This window comes from Myotis nattereri (assembly GCF_964212035.1).
Source record: "Myotis nattereri genome assembly, chromosome: 2".
Taxonomy (NCBI): domain Eukaryota; kingdom Metazoa; phylum Chordata; class Mammalia; order Chiroptera; family Vespertilionidae; genus Myotis; species Myotis nattereri.
In genome coordinates this window covers 11574574-11593744 of record NC_138076.1, presented here as the reverse complement: position 1 = coordinate 11593744, position 19171 = coordinate 11574574, and the positions used below count along the sequence as shown (strand labels likewise).

The following is a 19171-nucleotide window of genomic DNA, read 5'->3' as shown; positions in this document are numbered from 1 at the left end:
AAATACATCCCCCTCTCCATGACAGCAGTTCTCACAGATCATTGTTGATTTTCATTCATCAGCATTCCTCACTAGACTGGTTCATTGATGGTAGGATTGCTGTTATTCTGCAGGTAGCAAAACTGGTATAGAGTGGGTTCTCAAAATATTTTAATAAATCACTAGATGACTTCCTGAACCTTCCTACACTGTATCTTTCCTGGAGCAAAAGAAAGCAAATTCAAATTGAAGGAAGGAGCAGCTTCGTTCTACCAAATATTCTCTTTTGTGTAAAAATTCCATCTTGGTCACTTTCTCATCTTTACTCTGCTTGTCACTCCACCCTCACTCTGCCATTGGAAGCATGGTTGACCCCTTTTTAACTTTTACATTTGGCTCACTGGTGGGACAGTAGTTTGGTTGACACATTTGTGCATCAGAATTACTTGGGAACTGGTTAAAAAGGCCCGGCATCAGATTTTTGAAGTCAGAATCTCTAAGGACAGACCCAGGGATCTGTATTGTTAATAAGCCCCACTTATTAAACACTCCAATACGAGAACTCCTTGAAGTCTTTTGGGCTCACATCTTACCTCTTGTTAGAATACTGAATTTCTAATTTCTCTAGTTCACAATGGCAGTACCCTTCACTAAACCCTTTCCCAGCGATTGTTTGCACTGTTAGTAAGATCTATACAACTCAGTAGAAAGCTCCATGGGATAGGATTGTGTAAGCGTTAGCCACCCATCTACCCCAGTACCTGGCACAATTCTTGACTTAAAGTAGGTGCTCATTTTGTTTGGATAAATGACAAGAGAAGTCACCATTTTCTGGGGGCAGGAAGGATAGAAAACACCATGTGAAAACTGCAAGTCAGTAAAGACACCGGAGAAACAGGAAACAACCAAGACTTGCTACAGAACATCTGCTGAGGAAGGAAAAGGGTGACTTTAAAAGGAAATACATTTTACTTTGGCTAAGAAAAGGCATGAAGACTAAAGAAAATGACAGACAGGGAGCAGGAGGCATCATTTTATGCCCCTTTCAGATAAAAAGCTTGAATCCAAAAGTGCAAGAGAACTGGATTCCTGAGTCAAAAAATGGATCCAATTATGCCAATATGTTTATTCAGATTTATGATGGCAAAGGGAAACTGGCCTTTAAACCTTTATATTTCTGCTCTATTGAAAATGCAGCCACAGGTCAATAACATTAACTAACACTTTGATCATCTAACAAATTTGGGTTGTGTTTGATTGACCTATAATGTTAGTGAAAGGGCGAGGGCTATGCCCTCTATCTTGCCCTGGATCCTCCATGTTGGGGCAGAGGCCATGTGCTCGGAGGAGTGCCTTCTTCCCGGAGGTCCAGGCCTCTCCTGGCCACGCCCGGGATTTCTTTGAACTAACCAATGGCAAGCAAGGGATGTGCGCGCCCCTGGATCCTCCATGTTGGGGCAGAGGCCATGTGCTCGGAGGAGTGCCTTCTTCCCGGAGGTCCAGGCCTCTCCTGGCCACGCCCGGGATTTCTTTGAACTAACCAATGGCAAGCAAGGGATGTGCGCGCCATAGAGATGACCACATCCTGTGTAACAAGACCCGACTTGGCGCCTGGCCAATTGGAGGGCCCACAGTCAGCTCCCCTCCCCTCACTATTAAAGGCCCTGATTTTCTCACGAGTCTCACTCGGTTTCCGGTCGCTGCGTCGACTGGAGGCCCGGGTCGGGTTAGCTAACTCAATAAAGGACCTTCTGCTTTTGCATCGGACTGGCTCCCTGGCGTGGTTTCTTGGGGATCTTGAATTCTGGGCATAACAGTTAGCTGGAAACTATGAGAAGCTACATTGTATTATCCATTTTTCAGTGTCTGGCAGCACTAATTGTAGATTGGGCAGAGTCAGAAGAGTGAATTGAATCTCAAAAACATTTTGTGGTATCCATGAAGCCTTGGTAACTACTTTGACAAAGGTCTGCAGGTGCCTCTCACCAAGAACAAGAATCGAGTGCACATATGTCTCCTAAATACTGATCCACACACTAATTTCATATTGTCAAGTGTTTCTGTTGGTAAGAAACATAAGGATACAATGATTGATGAAAATTTAAGAATGTAGACATATTAGAAGAAATAAAACCAGCCAATTATTTATGTTAACAAACTACAAAAGCCCAGGATAAGAAAATCATGTTCAGATATTTGCAGTACTAGATATGAATTCTATGGGAGTAAACAAAAGTGATAAATCACTCTTCAAATCGCAATCTTCAAATGTCCTTATGTACTTTATTTTTATAAACTTGATAGAGTATTTTTCAAATCTTCATGAATCATTTTAGAGAAGTGATTTCAGGGGAAGGGAAGAGATATGTGGTAGTAAAATGGCAGAGAACTACAGGTATTAAATCCCTCCCAGGCAACAATGTCAGCCAGCTTCTGTTCCTTTTAGCTTCAAGGGCCAAACACCCTGGTGAAAATAATGGGTAACATATGAATGCAGTCAAAATGTGGTCTCCCCATCTATTATGAAGTTAGGCTCTGCATACTCCCCCCTGATGCATCCCTAGGGTCTACTTTAGGTGGTGATGCATACAATAGTTAAATGCTCAATAAAATATTGATCTGAAGCCAACTTTTATAAGAGGGGTACAGACAATTTTGAGTCTGGGTTTGTTTGGAGAATGTATTTTTTAAGTGTTTATTCTCTATAAAAATTATTTAAGTGAATATGAGAGGGATTCTTCAGTTCTGGTACTGCATATAACTTGGACTTTGTTCTTCCGGTAATCAGGAAACCTCCAACTTACACATGAGTTTTACCATAAAAATTTGAATGTACTATTTTTACCATTGCATGTTCATTAGTGCATTTTATCAGTTCAACTCAGTAAAGATTCATTACATGTATATTATACATATCTACATATTATGTAAATTTCAAAGATGAAATTTAGACACCAAGTGTTCAGCAACTGGTGGAGGGAACACGTGGGTAGATAAATTATTTCAATATTAGGCTGATGGCCAGATACAGTAAAATGGAAGACAAACAACAAGTTCTTTTAGGTAAGATATATATTTTTAAAAAATAATTTTATTGATTTCAGAGAGGAAGGGAGAGGGAGAGAGAAATAGAAACATCAATGATGAGGGAGAATCATTGATTGGCTGCCTCCTGCACACCCCACACTGGGGACTGAGTTTGCAGCCTGGGCATTTGCCTTGACTGGGAATTGAACTGTGACCTCCTGGTTCATAGTCGACACTCAACCACTGAGGCATGCTGGCTGGGCTTAGATAAGATATTAATTCTAATTTGTGGAAACAAATTGTATTAGTAGTAAAATTATAGGACACAGTAAACAAAGCAACTCAGTAAATTTAAAAATCTAATATAATAGCACTTGAAATACAAGAATATGTTTAATTACTTAAAGAGAAAAGCTTCGAGGTAGATGGACCATTTTCTGAGTGTTCTGGAGGGTAATTTTGTGAGCAAGAATTGAACTGATGATTTAAAGATCTTTGAACCCATTTCTTGGCTATGCTCTAAGGTCAAGAATAAGAGCAATGTCTCGTTGTTCTAACTTCTTTCACAGCATCTGGCTCAGGACTTCAGTTTCGACCAGTATTAATTGAACAGTGTGCTTTGGGCTTGCTGCTAACACCTTCTATTTGTAAACTATGGTTGCTTCAAAATAATATGAAGGCGGCATGGGAGTGGCAGGTTTAAATGTTTTCCAACACCTAGTGTTACATAAGGAGGTGATTATGAATATGTATCCCATATGTTTTAAGTAAATAAAGAAGAATAACCCTTGTGTTTTGTTTTAAAACTAGAGTAGCACCCTACCCCCTAATTCAAGGCTTCACTTTCTGAGTGGTTTCACCTTCAACTGTGGCCTGAAAATATTAAATGAAAAATTCCAGTAATAAACAATTCACAAGTTTTAAATTGTACACTGTTCTGAGTAGTGTGATGAAATTTGGGTCATCCCATCCTGTCCCTCTCAGGTGAATCATCTCTTTGCCTGGCATATCGAGGCTGTATATGCTACTTGTCCATCAGTCACTTAGCCATCTTGATGATTATATCGACTATCACTCTATCACAGAGCTGGTGTTGCAGGAACCCTCATCTATATTATAAAAGGCTTGTGGTCCTTAAGGACCAAAGACTGGCATGGGTGGGCGGGCCTGTGCATGAGGGTGGGCGGGGCCGCATGATTTCACAGGCTGGGCTTCTAGTTTTACATAATAAAGGTGCCAAAGTGCTGGAAGCCAATTCCAGCATGACAGCAGGACTGAATCTGGAGTGGCTAAAGGCATTTCCCCAAACCTGAAAAGGATGCATTAAATTGATTGTTTGCTGCCAGACAGCTCAGGGCATCTTAATCTACATGTTATTGTCTCCTATTGGCCAAATACCTGAACAGCCCTAGGCTAATTCTTCCATTCTGACAATGGACTCAGTAATGAAACCTGACCCTCTGAAGTGTATATCTCTGCCTCGCCTTAGGGCAAAGTTTGTTAATAAAAAGCATGGGGTCCTGAGATAGGAGATCTTAGTTTCTTTAACTAGGCTCCTCTGACCCCCAAGTGCCTTTCAAAATTATGCTTCATCTCTGGATTCTTTAAGTTACACACAGCCCCTTTTCCAGATTGCTGAACCCTTCTTAATGCCGGAACAAGAACCCCGGCACCAAAGTTTAAGAGAAGTGACTCACAATTCAGATATGCCAAAGAGAAGCTGTATTTAGAGTTTGGTACTCTTCATGGTTTCAGACATCCACTGGGGGTCTTGGAAAGTAAGTCCTGGGGACTACTGTACCTAATTCCAGTTTTTAGGAGTGCCTAGAAATTGTACTCATTTTATCAGTTAGTAAATAATATTTCCCTCATCTTATTAACATTCTGTGCATACATACTTTGACCAGATCCATTTCCACTTTTACTTTTCAAGGCAAATTAACTTTGTATACTCCACTATGGAAACCACTTTATTCATTATATATTTTTAAAATTCATGTTCTATTTAAATATTTCATGTAGGAAATTTAAAAAGCTAGTGCTAGCTGGGTACTATATAAAGCAGGTAGTTTCTATATGGTTCTCCAAATTATAGAGTATTTGTCATCATAAAGTTTATCCTCACGATGGGGAACAGGGTCTAATTTGGGCTTCACAAATTCATGCCACCTTTTTGATCTATGTACTCAGTTAGCAAACACCAGAGCAGTGTGTTCATCTACCTGGGAGGCTCCGCTAGGATCTTTTCCAGCCAACAGCCTGTGCTCCTCTGCAGTACAATGGAGCCTGTAGGCCCTGGTAACTGAAAAATTATCCATACATTTTCTACATACCAGACTAATCGTTGCCAAGGGGAAAAATTGTGCGCCTACTTTGGCATTATCAGTCTGATAAGTTTAAATGGAAAAAATGCTTTTCAATTTTCCCCATAATCACCGAAGCTGACATTTTAATCTAAATACTATCCTTATCGTCAGCGTGGCACTTCAGGGCTGCCCCCTCATGTTGTTATAATTGCCCCCCACTTTGGTAAAATGCCCTCGTACTACTGTGCTAAAGAGCAAAGGGCCAATTCAATATTTACATCAAAGGGTTTGCTCAATAAGTTTCAGTGTAATAAATGTAAACAAGAAGAAAATGCATTTTTGCATATCATATGTATCTTCTGAAAGTCACTAGCAAAAATTATATTAATGTTGATATTGATATGCCCATTGTATCTTTCATGTAATATTTCATTTAGTTTCACATAAATGTCCCAGGTCGAGGTTTATATTTTGGAAAAAAAATTCAGAGAGTTCAAAGCATGTAAATTTGATAGATTTATTGCCACTGCAGCAGCAAATGCCTCTGGTATTTTCTTACAGACAGAGGCTCAATGGGCCAAATGAGGGGAAGCAGAAGTTTGGCACAGGTTCTTGCCCTGGTTTAAGCTTATTTGGTATTCAATTCCTGCTGCTAATCTTTACCTGCACTATGCATTGTTGTTTATGGAGCTGCCATATCCATTTCTCTTGGCTACAGAACTGTGGCTATAATTTCTGAATTATTCCAGAAGTTCTTCTACTTGAGAACATGGGCACTATTACTCCTGTGAAAACTGCACCTCTTTGGACACTGTTATTGCTTCTAGCTAAAATAATAGGGAGCGTGGATATGTTTAGGTGTAAGAATTGAGGAAATGTGTTTCACTTAGTAAAGACCTCCTCAGCAGTCTAGTGGAAATCAGTGATTGTTTTATTAAGACCTTTCATCAGTGGAATTACTTGACCTATTGAACATGGAGGTATCTTTCACTCCTTGCATTTTTGTTCAGGAAAGTAGCACCAGTATTCCTCGCAGTTATGCGGGGAAATAATAGCAGGAGCTCTGCTCTCCTGCAAAGAATCCACCAAGTAGAGCCTGGGTAGGTTCAATATGTCAATAAACTTGCATCATTCCTTTGTTGAGGACACTTCAAGGATTCCTTTTGCTGGTAGAATAAAATCCAGGTGTCTTCTCAGGTCCATAAGGCTCTAAATAATTCAGCCTTTGCCTTCTTTACCAACATCATTTTTATCATTCTTCTGCCATTCACTTATCCAGCCAGGCTATTTTTGTTTTTGTTGCTCTCTGTCATCCTAGTGCTTTCAGTTGCTTTTTCTGATTGAAATTGCCCTCCCTGATATTTAGAAAACTGGTTTATTCCATTGTTTTACATTTTACTTCAAATGGTAGTTCCTTAAACAGGCCGTTATTCACACACAAAAATGTCCCCCCTCGCAACCATCCCTTTAGCAACTCTGTTTCCCTTTATCATCTATATATATAAAAGCCTAAGTGACCATCCGACCGTTCGACTGTTTGACCAGTAGCTATGATGCGCACTGATCACCAGGGGGCAGATGCTCAACACACAGGCATGGACACATGGAACAGACTGATGAATCTCAGAGGGAAGGGGGGAGGGTGGGAATAGATTAACCAAAGATCTTATATGCATACTAGTGGCCCGGAGCATGGATTCGTGCACCAGTGAGGTCCCTCGGCCTGGCCTGTGGGAATCAGGCTGAAGCTGGCAGTCCAACATCCCCCGAGGAGTCCTGGATTGCGAGAGGGCACAGGCCAGGCCGAGGGACCCCACCGGTGCACGAATCTGTGCACCAGGCCTCTAGTATTTAATATTCTTCATAGCATTTAACACTATCTATAGTAATCTGTAGGTATTTGTGTAATTTATCTTTCCCTTAAACTCTTGAACATGAGCCCCATCAGAGTAGAGACTATCTGTCATATAAATTTCTCTACCTCCAATGTCTAAAAACAGTGTTTGGCCCTAGAGTAGGTACCCAGAAAATGTTGTTAAAAAAGAGACAAAAACAAACAAACAAAAATGAACAAATCTACTTCTTGTAAATGCTTTTCTTGAGAAGACTAAAACAAAAGGAATCCATTTAAGTGATTCAAACTAACTTTTGCACATTAGGACTGTAAAAATTATCCATCTTCTGAAACCCCTAGATGTAAGTTTATTGGCATCCCCGAATCTTTAAAAAAACATTTTATGCATTGCCTTTAATAATGTGATATGTTTCCATTGGAAAACTTGTTTGGACCATTGTAGCGAGTTTTGACTGATAATCGCCTGCAGTGAATGGCTAGTTTGGCTTCCAGTCAAGGAGCAGACAATAAAAGGAGCCAATTTAACTTTCAAGATTCTGGTCATGGAGCAAAGGAGTTGGGTAAAGAGCTGTTCTTCCAGCTCTCTGTGCCAAGACAGATGGTGAGAGAGGGAAGTAGGTTATAGAGCACTCAGTGAAGAGGGCTTTCTCACAGAGGCTCAACGCTGCCCAATTCTACAGGCCTGTTGGACTTTTTTGTATTGGTTTTCAATGGATATGGTCCTTTCTTGGGGCTGCATTCATCAGCTACAGTCTTCTCTTCTTAGAGTGTTGACTTATCTGTATATTTATTTAGAAACAAAATAGAAAACAAGTTACAGTTGCTTAGTTAATATAGCATTTTAAAGTGCACTGGGCTTATTTTTTCTCAAAGGACTCAGAAAGTTGATCCCAATACCTGTTACAATGAATGGTCCTCATAAAAAAACAACAACAGAGAATAAATCAACAATATCCCATTTCCATTTGATTGCTGATCAGATTGTCTAGCTAAAGAAAATAAGTTAACACAAAGTCTTAGGTACAGAACAGGTTTTCTACTAGCATGCATTTTCTCCTAGCCAAAAGCAATTCACTGCATTTACAGTGTGTGCCAGCTTCTGTGGAAACTTTACTTCTTGTCTCACTATCCTGTTGTAACTCTTCCCACCTACACATGTGCACTCCGCGGGATCTACTTGTTGCCCGTGTTCTTTCTCTTTGATGTGTTTCATCTCAGCACCTTGTCCACTTACATGGTTTCCAATCACCTCTTAGAGTATAACTCAAACTTTGTCTTCTTCCTTGATCTCTCTGCTGAATTCCAATCTTGTGTTCTATGTACTTTCTACATTTTGATATTTATCAATTTATCATTTATTCTGAAAATCATCTGCCTCTTCATGTTACGTTATTTTTATAACCTCAAGTACAGTAAACTTACTTTTTTGTGATATAAAGTCTCTAAATTTAAGGCCATATATATATATGAGGAGAGTAGCCTAAGGTTTCTGGTCTACCACCTATTTCCACCACCATGACAGGATTGATAATGCCTAGTTTACTAACTTATTACTGATCTACCCATTTATTTATATCACTTCTTACCTCAGGAATTAGCATAACTGCTAGGATCAAATAGAAAAACAACATAATTTCTATTAGTGGGTAAATTTGTAGAAATGTTTTTTTTTAATATATTTTAAAACTTGATTTTAGAAAGGAAGGGAGAGGGAGAGAGTGGTAGAAATATTGAAGATGAGAATCACTGATCAGCTGCCTCCTGCTGCCTCCTGCATGCCTCCTACTGAGAACCTTGCCCAGAACCCAGGCAGTGGCCTGGCCAGGAATCGAACCAGTGACATACTAGTTCATAGGTCAATACTCAACCACTGAGCAACACCAGCCAGGCTGCAGAAATGGTTTTATAATAAAATACTATTTTCATTTTTAATAAAATTTAAACTCATTACTTAAATGAAAATAAGATGTTTATTTGAAGCGTAATGGTAAACATTTTCACATTTATTTAAGCACATATTTTTCACATAAACAAATGAATGCAGATACATACCTACACCTATCTAAAAAAATATGTCAGCATTTCCCAGATTCTTTTAGAATTGCTCTAGAAGGTCTTTGTTAAGTACCTTATTTCTTTCTTCCTTCCTCTGACCTCCCTTTATTCTTTTCTTCCTTTCCTTTTTTCCTTACTTTTCTTCTTTCCTTTGTTTATATGTCTAAGAAGTTTGCTCAGATCTCTGTTTACTTAACTGCCCATTTTTAATCATTGACTTAAGTGGCATTTTTGTTGTCACCTTAATATGACTGATTTGAGGATTCAGAACTTTATTATTCTAAATTCCCCCCAAATTTTTAATTTTCTTCACTAAAATGTGTCTTTTATAATATGAGCCTTCAAGGTTTCAAGAACACGTTATAAAAACATTGTTCTATAATTAACAAAAATATAAACAATATTTAAAGAATGATTTTTATTATAAAAGCATCCATGAGTCAGTCTTGTAAGAATTTTTGAATAACTTTGAAACATCACCCTTTAAGCAGTCGTATGTCCATGTTATTTCAATTATATCTGAAGTTTGTTGAAAATTTCTAGTTTGGAATATTTCCCTTCCAAAAATTACTGGCTTACATAAAAAAGCGGTATATGTAATATTAATCTGGTTACCTCCTGTAGGCTAATGTTAATTTAATATTTGGCAAACACACTTGGCTGAAGCACCTTTCTCAAGCTAATAAATTCCACCTGAGGAATGTGCCACAGAACTTACGGTGATTAAATAGACAGGCAATCTTCCCATGCTGTTATCTGATATCTTCTCAGGATACAACTCCCTGATACTCCTGCTTTGGTTATCATTAATATGTTACTTCTATTTATTTTAGCATCGGTTAATTCCTAGATTTTTGGGTTTCACAGTTCAGTAAAATTTCACAGCAAAATTGGGATACCAACACAAGGTTATCTGATTTTTAATTTCTAAATTTATATAATAAAACTTAAATTAAATAAATTCCTCTCACCTAATGTCATAATCAACATTAATTATCTATCTATCTTTACCTTTTTAATTTTACTATGGACTGGAAAACCATTGACATTATTGGGAAGAGGACACTCTAATTTGATTTATTTTACATTTACAATTAAAAAAATTTCTCACTAGCTGAATCTTGCATATCCTTCTAACAATGTCCTACTTTCGTTCTTCCATGAGAAACTTCTTCTAGCCTACCACTTTGCAGAATTCTTCTCCATGTGCCTCTCATAGTTATACTTGGACAGATTTTACAAACAATCTTAATTGGAACTAATTTACCACTAAGTGAGAAAATCTTGGTATGTCTGAAACATAAAAAACAGATAAAATTGACATAAAATAGGTAACAAAGAAGTCTGATGAAATGCAATGTTTCAGAAATATTTATTTCTTTGGCTTACATTGTACATGCTAGTATATTCAAATTATATGTCCAGGTGAATGAGACTGAAAACTTTTGGTCATTCCAATTTTCTTCAGTTTGTGTTAAGAAGACCAGTGTACCAGGATCATGTGGGAATCTATATATATAAAGAGGCAGGGTCTGTAACATCCAAAATACTGGATGGATGACCAAACACCAGGCTAAGGAGCTGAGGGAGCGGGAGCTGTGGGCCCAAACGACCAAAGGACCAGTCTGGCTCTCATGGCATGGTGGGGTGGAGCTGTGGAGGCTGAGGAGCCTCACAGGGCGGAGGTTGTGAGCGTGGAGGTTCACTGGGCAGGGGCCGTGGAGGTGGAGGAGTGACGCTGGGCAGCAGACATGGCCCTGATTGCAGTTAGGCCTAAGGAACCCACACGATTTAATCGTGTGCTAGGCTTCTAATATATATATATATATATTCAACTAGAAAAATTTGAGAAACTTCAAAGCTTCTCCAGCGGCATTAAGATAACTCACATGCTAGAGAAATAGGTACTTTTCCCTCCCTTATTTTGTAATGAAGGAGACATCCAGAGAGCAAATTTTAACATTCTTCCATTAAGTGTGATAGTTACCAAACTAATAATATAAACTCAGTAGTTACCTCTTGTCTATCTTTATAGATCATTAGTCGTCTCTTAACAGAATGATACTAGAATGATTTAATTAAGTTATTTATATACGCTTATGCTTATCAAAAGAGACTTAGCCACTTTGTTTGGTTTTATTTACATGCCAACATCCATCCAAGCATTTGAAAGTATTTATTGTAGACCCTTCTCTCCCAAATATGGCATTGTATAATGGAAACAAAATGGTAAGTAAAAAAAAAACACAAGATATTTAAAATAACTACATTGATATTGATCAAGCTTATATTTTAGAAAGGGAGGTATACAATAAACAAGGAAGCAGGTAGAAGGAAATAAAGAGAATCATTATTGCTTGTGTTGAGTTCTTCAAAGCAAACAATTGGGGAGCCCTGATTTCCATAGGATGGTCAAGGACAGCCTGTACTAATGTGTAAGCTGAGGGCTAATGGATGAGAAGCGCAGACAGGCTGCATCCAGGCAGACGGAGCAGGAGGTGCAGAGGTGCTGAGGAGAGACAGGGTGGGAACTGGCTGAAGGCCAGTGTGACTGGAGATGCTAAAGGCAGAAGAGGGAGGACAGGAAGGAGGCTGAAGTGGGAGGGGTAGGTAGGAGGGCTCATCGAACAGAGCCTTCAGGCCTGGGGGGAGGTTCCCTAATGATTTTGGCTCGCTTCGCCGGGTTTATGACTGCAGACACATCGTGCAGAGCACTGGGTATATTGAATGTTTTTTATGTTCACGTACATGGAATGAATGTAGGGCAGAGACCACTGAAAAAGTAAGAAGGGAGTTTTCAGACAGCAGCAAAGCCGGTCCATGCATTTTGTCCCGGAGGATCACAAATAAGATTTAAACATGAATTGGTTCATGAGGTTTAGTTTCTAAGAGCCCACAAACCACAGCTGAAGCCCTGCTTAATGATCAAGCACAACCCAGGCGTTTGAATCTCGGTTATGAAACCCTCGTGGATTATTTAAAGGGCGCACACTGGTTTGTTTAACCACAGAAATGCAAATGCTTCTAGAGTTTTAGGATTGTAAATTCTTAAGGATGTTGTTTAAAGAAAAAAAATAATAGTCAAGAGTGTTTGAACACAAGAATCCTATGCAGGTAAGACAGGTCCCTTCCTTCCTTCCTTCCTTCCTTCCTTCCTTCCTTCCTTCCTTCCTTCCTTCCTCCCTCCCTCCCTCCCTCCCTCCCTCCCTCCCTCCCTCCCTCCCTCCTTCCTTCCTTCCTTCCTTCCTTCCTTCCTTCCTTCCTTCCTTCCTTCCTCCCCCTTTTATAAAATGTACTTATTGGAGGTTTATACCAACGAAAAAGGTTCAGTATCTTAGCAAAGCCTCATTAAGCAGAAATGGGTAAAATGCAGTTGTAGAAGAAATCTCTCTGTATTTGAAAATATAATACCACAAAAATAGAATAAACGTGGGATGGGAGCCTCCTGCTCTGCTTTTCTATCTGCCCGCTGCTGATGCCGTACTTGAACGTCAATAGGATACGCAAGGCCATCACTCCCCTCCCCGGGGGCAGGGCTGCAAGTGTGTCCAGCACCCTGGCTTAAGTTTGGCATTCAGAGGCTGGATCCAACCAACTGGCGCTCAGGCCCTACTATCCAGGGAGTGAGAAGTGTGTGGTTGACAGAAGATGTGTTTACTGATATTGTCAATAATCTGACTCAACGCCCTATCGTTGTAGGTCACCAGACAATGAACACTCTCAAGAATTTGGTTCTAAAATCATCATCAGAAAAGAAAAGAATTCCTTTTGGAGTTTTGAATTTTAGGTTTGGAAGCTCATTAGAAACTCCTTCTAAGCCCTCAAACCAATATCCTTGCTGAGAAGCTGGAAGTATCAGAGACTAGTTTTCAAATGCCCCCCCCTTTTTTTTCTGACCATATTTGCTTTAAAAGACTTTGAAAATATCTGCCTATTATTTCTCCTGTGTTCTCCGTCATTAAGTAATTTGAGAACATACACTCGATTCAAAATATTTTTTCATTTTTTTACACCTCAAATGTGACTAAAGAGATTAGCTATTTCACTGAGAGTCAAATAGTTCCCCCGTGTTCCGGCGTCATTGTCACAGGCAAAGTCTGTGCCATAAGGAAGAGCATTAGCATTTAAATTTAACAAGGTGAAGACTGGAGAGACAGTCTGTGATCCAAATGACATATCACTAAGGATGGCTTGCTGGTGATTAACATGGCAATAAAAATAAACCCGAGAAATTGGGACAAGGAATGGTGAGCTTCAGTGAGACAGACATTAGTAAGGGAAGACGTTCTGGTGAGTATAGAAAAGCTAGGTGCCAGGGTTCTTGTGCTAGCAGGGTTGTGTCTGTCTGTCTGTCTCTCTCTCTCCCCCGGCCCCCGATTCTTGCCTTCATACAACTCTCACACAATCTAGGCAACGTAAAAAATACACATCCCAGGTGACACAACGAAAAACAGCATGTAACCAATTTGCATAGTCACACAATTCATGAGCAAGGCAAGACAGATGCTGCAACTTACCTTCTTTCTAGATCAGTGGTTCTCAACCTTGGCTGCGCATTAGAATCACCTGGGAATCTTTTTAAAATCCTGATTTCAGGGCCTCATCCTCCGGAAATTCTGTTTCTTTGTTATGGGGTGGGGCCACAACATTAGCAACAAAGAAACAGAATTTCCGGAGGTGAGGCTCAGAAATCAGGATTTTATAAAGATTCCCAGGTGATTCTAATGTGCAGCCAAAGTTGAGAACCGCTGTTCTAGATGGTCTTAAGGAAAATACGTGTGCAAATGCCCGTTGAGCATGTTGATCGAAGAGAGAACGGGGGCATTGAACAGTCCTCTAATTAGGACGACCATATAGTGTGTGGGCCTGATACAAACCAAAGGCCAACGGTGACATCTTATGAAAAAATTGTTGAGAATTTCAGGACAGCAGCAGCAGATGACAAGACAAGGCTCTCTGAGGGCCAGGCCCCTGGTAGCTGCAGAGGCTGAGTGCCCAGGTGCCCGCACGACCTCTAATACCCCCGAAGTGTCTTAGTGCCCACATTCTAAGGAACAGGGTATCCTGCTCCCTGGAAAAATTCACGTATTTTTCTCCAGCAGCATAGTAACATCATTCCTAAAACAACACATGTCTGCCAAATATGGGCTACATTTTCTTGCTTTTGGGGGAGCTTTCAATAAAATTGAAACATATGGGAGCTTCATTTGTGGAAATGGAACTTCAGAGATTCACCCACTGTAAGGAAGGATACCTCTACACGGCATGATGTGTCTTTAAGTTCGCTCTTTAAATATGTTCTCATTAGTTTCCATATGTGAGTGAGACCATGTGATACTTGTCTTACAAAAGCTGATGAACAAAATAGATCCAGAGACACAGAAGCATGGAACAGACTGAAGAATCTCAGAGGGAAGGTGTGGGCCGGAGGGGTGGGTGGGGGGGAGATTAACCAAAGAACTTATGTGGATATATGTGTAGCCCATGGACACAGACAGTAGTGCAGTGAGGACCTGGGAGGGGAGTGCCGGGTGGAGGGATCAATGGGAAAAGAGGGGCACATATGTAATACTTTCAACAATAATAATACATTATTTTTTCCCCAATTTCAATACTAGACCTTTGAAGTTTATTACTGTCAGTTATTTTGACATGTGTTTCATCAAAAACCAAACTGCAAACTGAGAAAAACAGAGCAGAAGGATGAGTTGATTGCAAGGGTTTGACCTGCAAGCCAGGCACCTCAAGGCTATGGGACCAATTAGCCCAATTTGCTCATAGACCAAAGGGGTTTTATGGGGTAAATGTGAAAGTTATTTGTCATTTTCAGCTAATTGGTTGCCTGGTGATCTTTTTCCTTATTTAAATCAGAGTAGCTGAGTCAAGGGAGCAAGGAGGGTCAAACATCCCATGGACAGATTTGGGGTTTGGTAATTAATTGGCATCCTCTGCTGATATCAGAGAAGAGCTGTCAATTCTCGCATCTGATATTAGGTATGGTTTTGTTTTTCTTTAATGAGCCTGCGTTATCTACATCTAACATAATCGACTTCATTTTAGTTTTTGTTCTACAGTTTCCCAAATATTAACATTGGAAATTGTATCTTGATAGACAAGTGCTTGATTGTCTAATGTCACTGAATATTTAGACACATAATTTATGAGTGCTTAAGTGTAAAGAATTTCATAACATGGAAGTGGTAATATAATAGATGTTCATTATAAACATAAGAAAAACAAATATAAAATTTACAAGAAATGCTATTTTAATCTATGTTCTTTCAACTTGGAACAATTATTTTGTGCTTTCTTTTCTTTTCCTTTAAAAAAATCTTTGAAGTCCAGTCATATGGTCTTCTGGTGGCTCAGTTACAACGTTTCTTTATTTCTAAAGACTGAAAATCAATTGCATGAAATGATGATAAATGAAACAGGATTCTTAATGTTAATCTCATCCCTTTTGGTATGTAGTGAACCACTTTAATCTGATGGCAGGTATATCATCACTACATATATCTTGTTTAATAAGGTTATATTTTTTAAGTTCAATAACCATATTTAATCCATCCAAAAATTTGCAAATCTATTAAGTCTACTTTTTCAACTTAATACTTGTGTATACAAATATTTAATACAACAAGTAAACGGGGACAATATCCAGAGGTTCTTTGAAATGACATCTGACATGATGTATAACTGTTTCACAGTAGAAAAAAAGGATTGGGTTTCTGAGAGAAATTATATTCAATCATTATTGAGATGAATAGCTACATTTAAATTTTATTTCAACCACACCAATCTGAAAAATCAGTAGAATAGTTTTCTAAGGTCTCTGTGTAAAAGTGAACAATACATTTATGAAATTGATTTTCAGTCTAACTAGAGCAGATCTTCATTTACTTCATCATGTGTGAACTTAACTATTTTTAATTACAGTTCCTGGGTTTAGATTTATGCAACTTATATTACATCACGAATTAAGCATGGATTAATTTTCCTAAAATATGCATTTTTAATAAACAAACACTAACATAGTGCCTACTCTGTAGTAGGTTCTTCTAAGTTTTCCACAAGTATTAACTCATTTCATTCTCATAACAACCCCAGCATGGAGGTACTGTGGAAATCCGCACTTCATGATGTAGCTAAGAGGCTAAGAGACAGTGTTCACAGAAGCCAAACAGTACCTACACTGCTCTCTTAGAAGTCAGAATAGTGGTTTCCTTAGCAAGTGAGGAGCAGGGCATTAGAAGAAGGGACTGGCTTGGGGGCTAATGCCATTTTTTTTTTCTCAGTGTGGGTGCTGGTGTCCAAAGTTTCCTCACCTTGGGGAAATACGCTGAGCTATGCACTTAAGGTAGCTGCACGTTCCTCTTGATATATTAGCATATATATGTTATTCATTATTCTTTTTCAATAAAATGTTGTGGGGGGAAGGTCAAATGTCTCGCTCAAAGTTACATAGCTTATCAATGGCTGGGCCAGGATATGAATACAGGTTTGTTTAGGCTCTTAACCACTATAATGGCAGGATACTTTTTTGAGACACTAATTTTTGTTTGCTCTGAAGTTTCTCTTCCTAGGCCGTCCCCATCTCCCCTAGTATTATTTTGTGTCAGGAGTCTTTGTATACTTGAATCAAAATTTCAGGAAAACAGCAACTCCTTTTTTTTTTTTAGCCACTCTTTTCATTTTTTTATATAAAAACTTAAAGACATTAAAGAAATAAGATACATATATAGAAAGGAGATAGAAGAGATTATCTTTAAGTACAGCAAAGGAGGAGAGATATTCTCAGCTACTGTTTACTGATGAGGTGTGAAGTCAGTGGTTCAAATACATTTTATGGACCACTTTCTCCATCCAAAGCCGTGTTTGGATATGGTGGCCAGACTTCGATGGGGTGGTTATTGGTTAAAGTAAGGTTGCTGGGCCCATAGCCCTGATAGTCACAGCCATTGGAAAGATCCCTGCATCAGGGGGCTTCCAGAGATCACTATGGCCTTGGTCAGTGAGGGTGTCACTAGCGACGTAGTTGGGTAGATATGAAATGCATTTCTTTCACTCGCTAGGCTTTATTTAAACCTCTAGATTATTTGAATCAATTGCACTGATTTTTTTTTAATCTTTAGTTTATTCAAAATAGTTGATTTGAAAGAAATTAGTGAGTGGAAAGAAAAAATTTATGATATTTCTTGTAAAATATATATATATATATATTCTAGGAGGAAGAGAGAGTTCATCTGAATCAAGACCTTTTTTGGTTATTTTCCTGTTACACACACCATGGTTAGCATGAAATAGAGAACTTCAAATGAATGACCAATGTATCTGGTTTTGATATTTTAAAAACGAAATTTTTGTAACCTTGGAATAGACCTTTTGCTTTGACCTGCTTGTTTTATCAGCTTTGTGAAAGCAATGGGATTTCCAAGGCCAAGTAATGATATGTGCCATTTAAATTGGTTTTAAATTTAAAAGAGTTCCAAGTGTCTGCCAGTCTTGATCATTTAATACTTTTAAAACAGACCTTCTGATTGCAAAAATAGTAAAGGGTATATAACAACAGACTGAATCAGGCTATTGTGTGGTAAGGGAAAATAAATGAGGGAGTGCCAGAATCACAGACTCTCCCCCAGTGGTCACGGCGGAGATGGCTTGCGCTGTGGCGCGGTCCCCGGCTGACCAGGACAGGTTTATTTGTATATACCCTACCTATTTAAATAACAAGAAGACCATCGAGGAGGGCAGGCGAATCCCCATAAGTAAGGCTGTTGAAAATCCTACAGCTACAGAGATTCAAGATGTGTGCTCAGCAGTTGGACTTAATGCATTTCTTGAGAAAAACAAAATGTACTCCAGAGAATGGAATCATGATGCTCAGTACAGGGGCAGAGTCCGGGTTCAACTCAAACAGGAAGATGGCAGCCTCTGTCTTGTACAGTTCCCATCACGGAAGTCAGTAATGTTGTATGCAGCGGAAATGATTCCTAAACTAAAAACAAGGACACAAAAAACAGGAGGTAGTGACCAAACTCCTCAGCAAGGAGAGGGAAGTAAAAAAGGGAGAGGAAAGAAGAAGAAGTGACCTGGCAAGACAATCAAGTCTGACATACTACTGTAAGAGACATGGATGGAGGTTTCTGATTTGTATCTGAGAGAAACTGAAGCTTTTTGTTTGTATCATTTAACTGAAATATGAACATTTGTGCCTCCCAGCTTTAGCATGAGGGTTGACAATGAAATAAATTTACATCAGAAGTTTGCATCTAGCTCTTACACAGTATTAAAGAAATTATTTTTTTTGCCTTTCAGTGCAGTTTTTGTGGAAGAAAGAAGATTATTTTTAAATGGACAATGGCCTCTACCATAAGTTACTTGAAATCCTGTATCTGTGCTCTATGTAAACATATTCAGACAAATGAGTTTAATAAGATTTGAAACATATTGTTCACCTTTTAAGCTAATGAAATAAAATTCAAAACTGAAAAAAAAGAAAAGAATCACAGACTCTCTCAGGCTGCTCTTGGTCACTGGGATGCCACTGGGAGGATAGCAGGTAGGAAACCATGCTAAGGGGCGGGGGGGTCGTCAGTCACTCGTATTGCAAATATCATGGCGCTCGGGGGCATTTCCCGAGTCTGTGCACTCAGCCCTGGAGTCAGGGTAATAGTGGCTTTTTGTCATATGAAGCCAGCAGTAGTGGCTTCTGGCTGAGCTGAGAATTAATTATTTACCTACTCCAGGTCCACAGTCACTCGGTGTGCTGCGCTCTCATTCTGACCCAGAGGCATAAAATCAAACGTACAAGAGAGCACAGTGAGGAAAGTGGTAGAAGGGCTCAAGATGGCTCTTGAGAGAATCGCTGCCAATGGGACACAGTTGATTGCTGCCTGGTCTTGAATTTTAAGCTCTTTGGCTGCCAGAGAATGGTTAACACTTTGTAGGT

At 39.2% G+C, this 19171-nt stretch overlaps 1 protein-coding gene across 2 annotated transcripts; it reads left to right on the top strand.

The window, feature by feature from the left end:
• Positions 1-17874: 17874 nt before the first annotated feature.
• LOC308514883 (signal recognition particle 19 kDa protein-like) lies at positions 17875-18658 on the top strand (the record flags this gene model as incomplete). Of its 2 annotated transcripts, XM_081085220.1 has the most annotated exons (2): positions 17876-17916; positions 17993-18310. In XM_081085220.1, the coding sequence occupies 2 exons, from the start codon at positions 17876-17878 to the stop codon at positions 18186-18188; spliced, it is 237 nt and encodes a 78-aa protein (XP_080941346.1). In that variant the 3' UTR covers positions 18189-18310. The 2 variants fall into 2 exon arrangements, with proteins under 2 accessions (XP_080941345.1, XP_080941346.1); XM_081085219.1 differs by having other exon boundaries at positions 17875-18658.
• Positions 18659-19171: the final 513 nt, after the last annotated feature.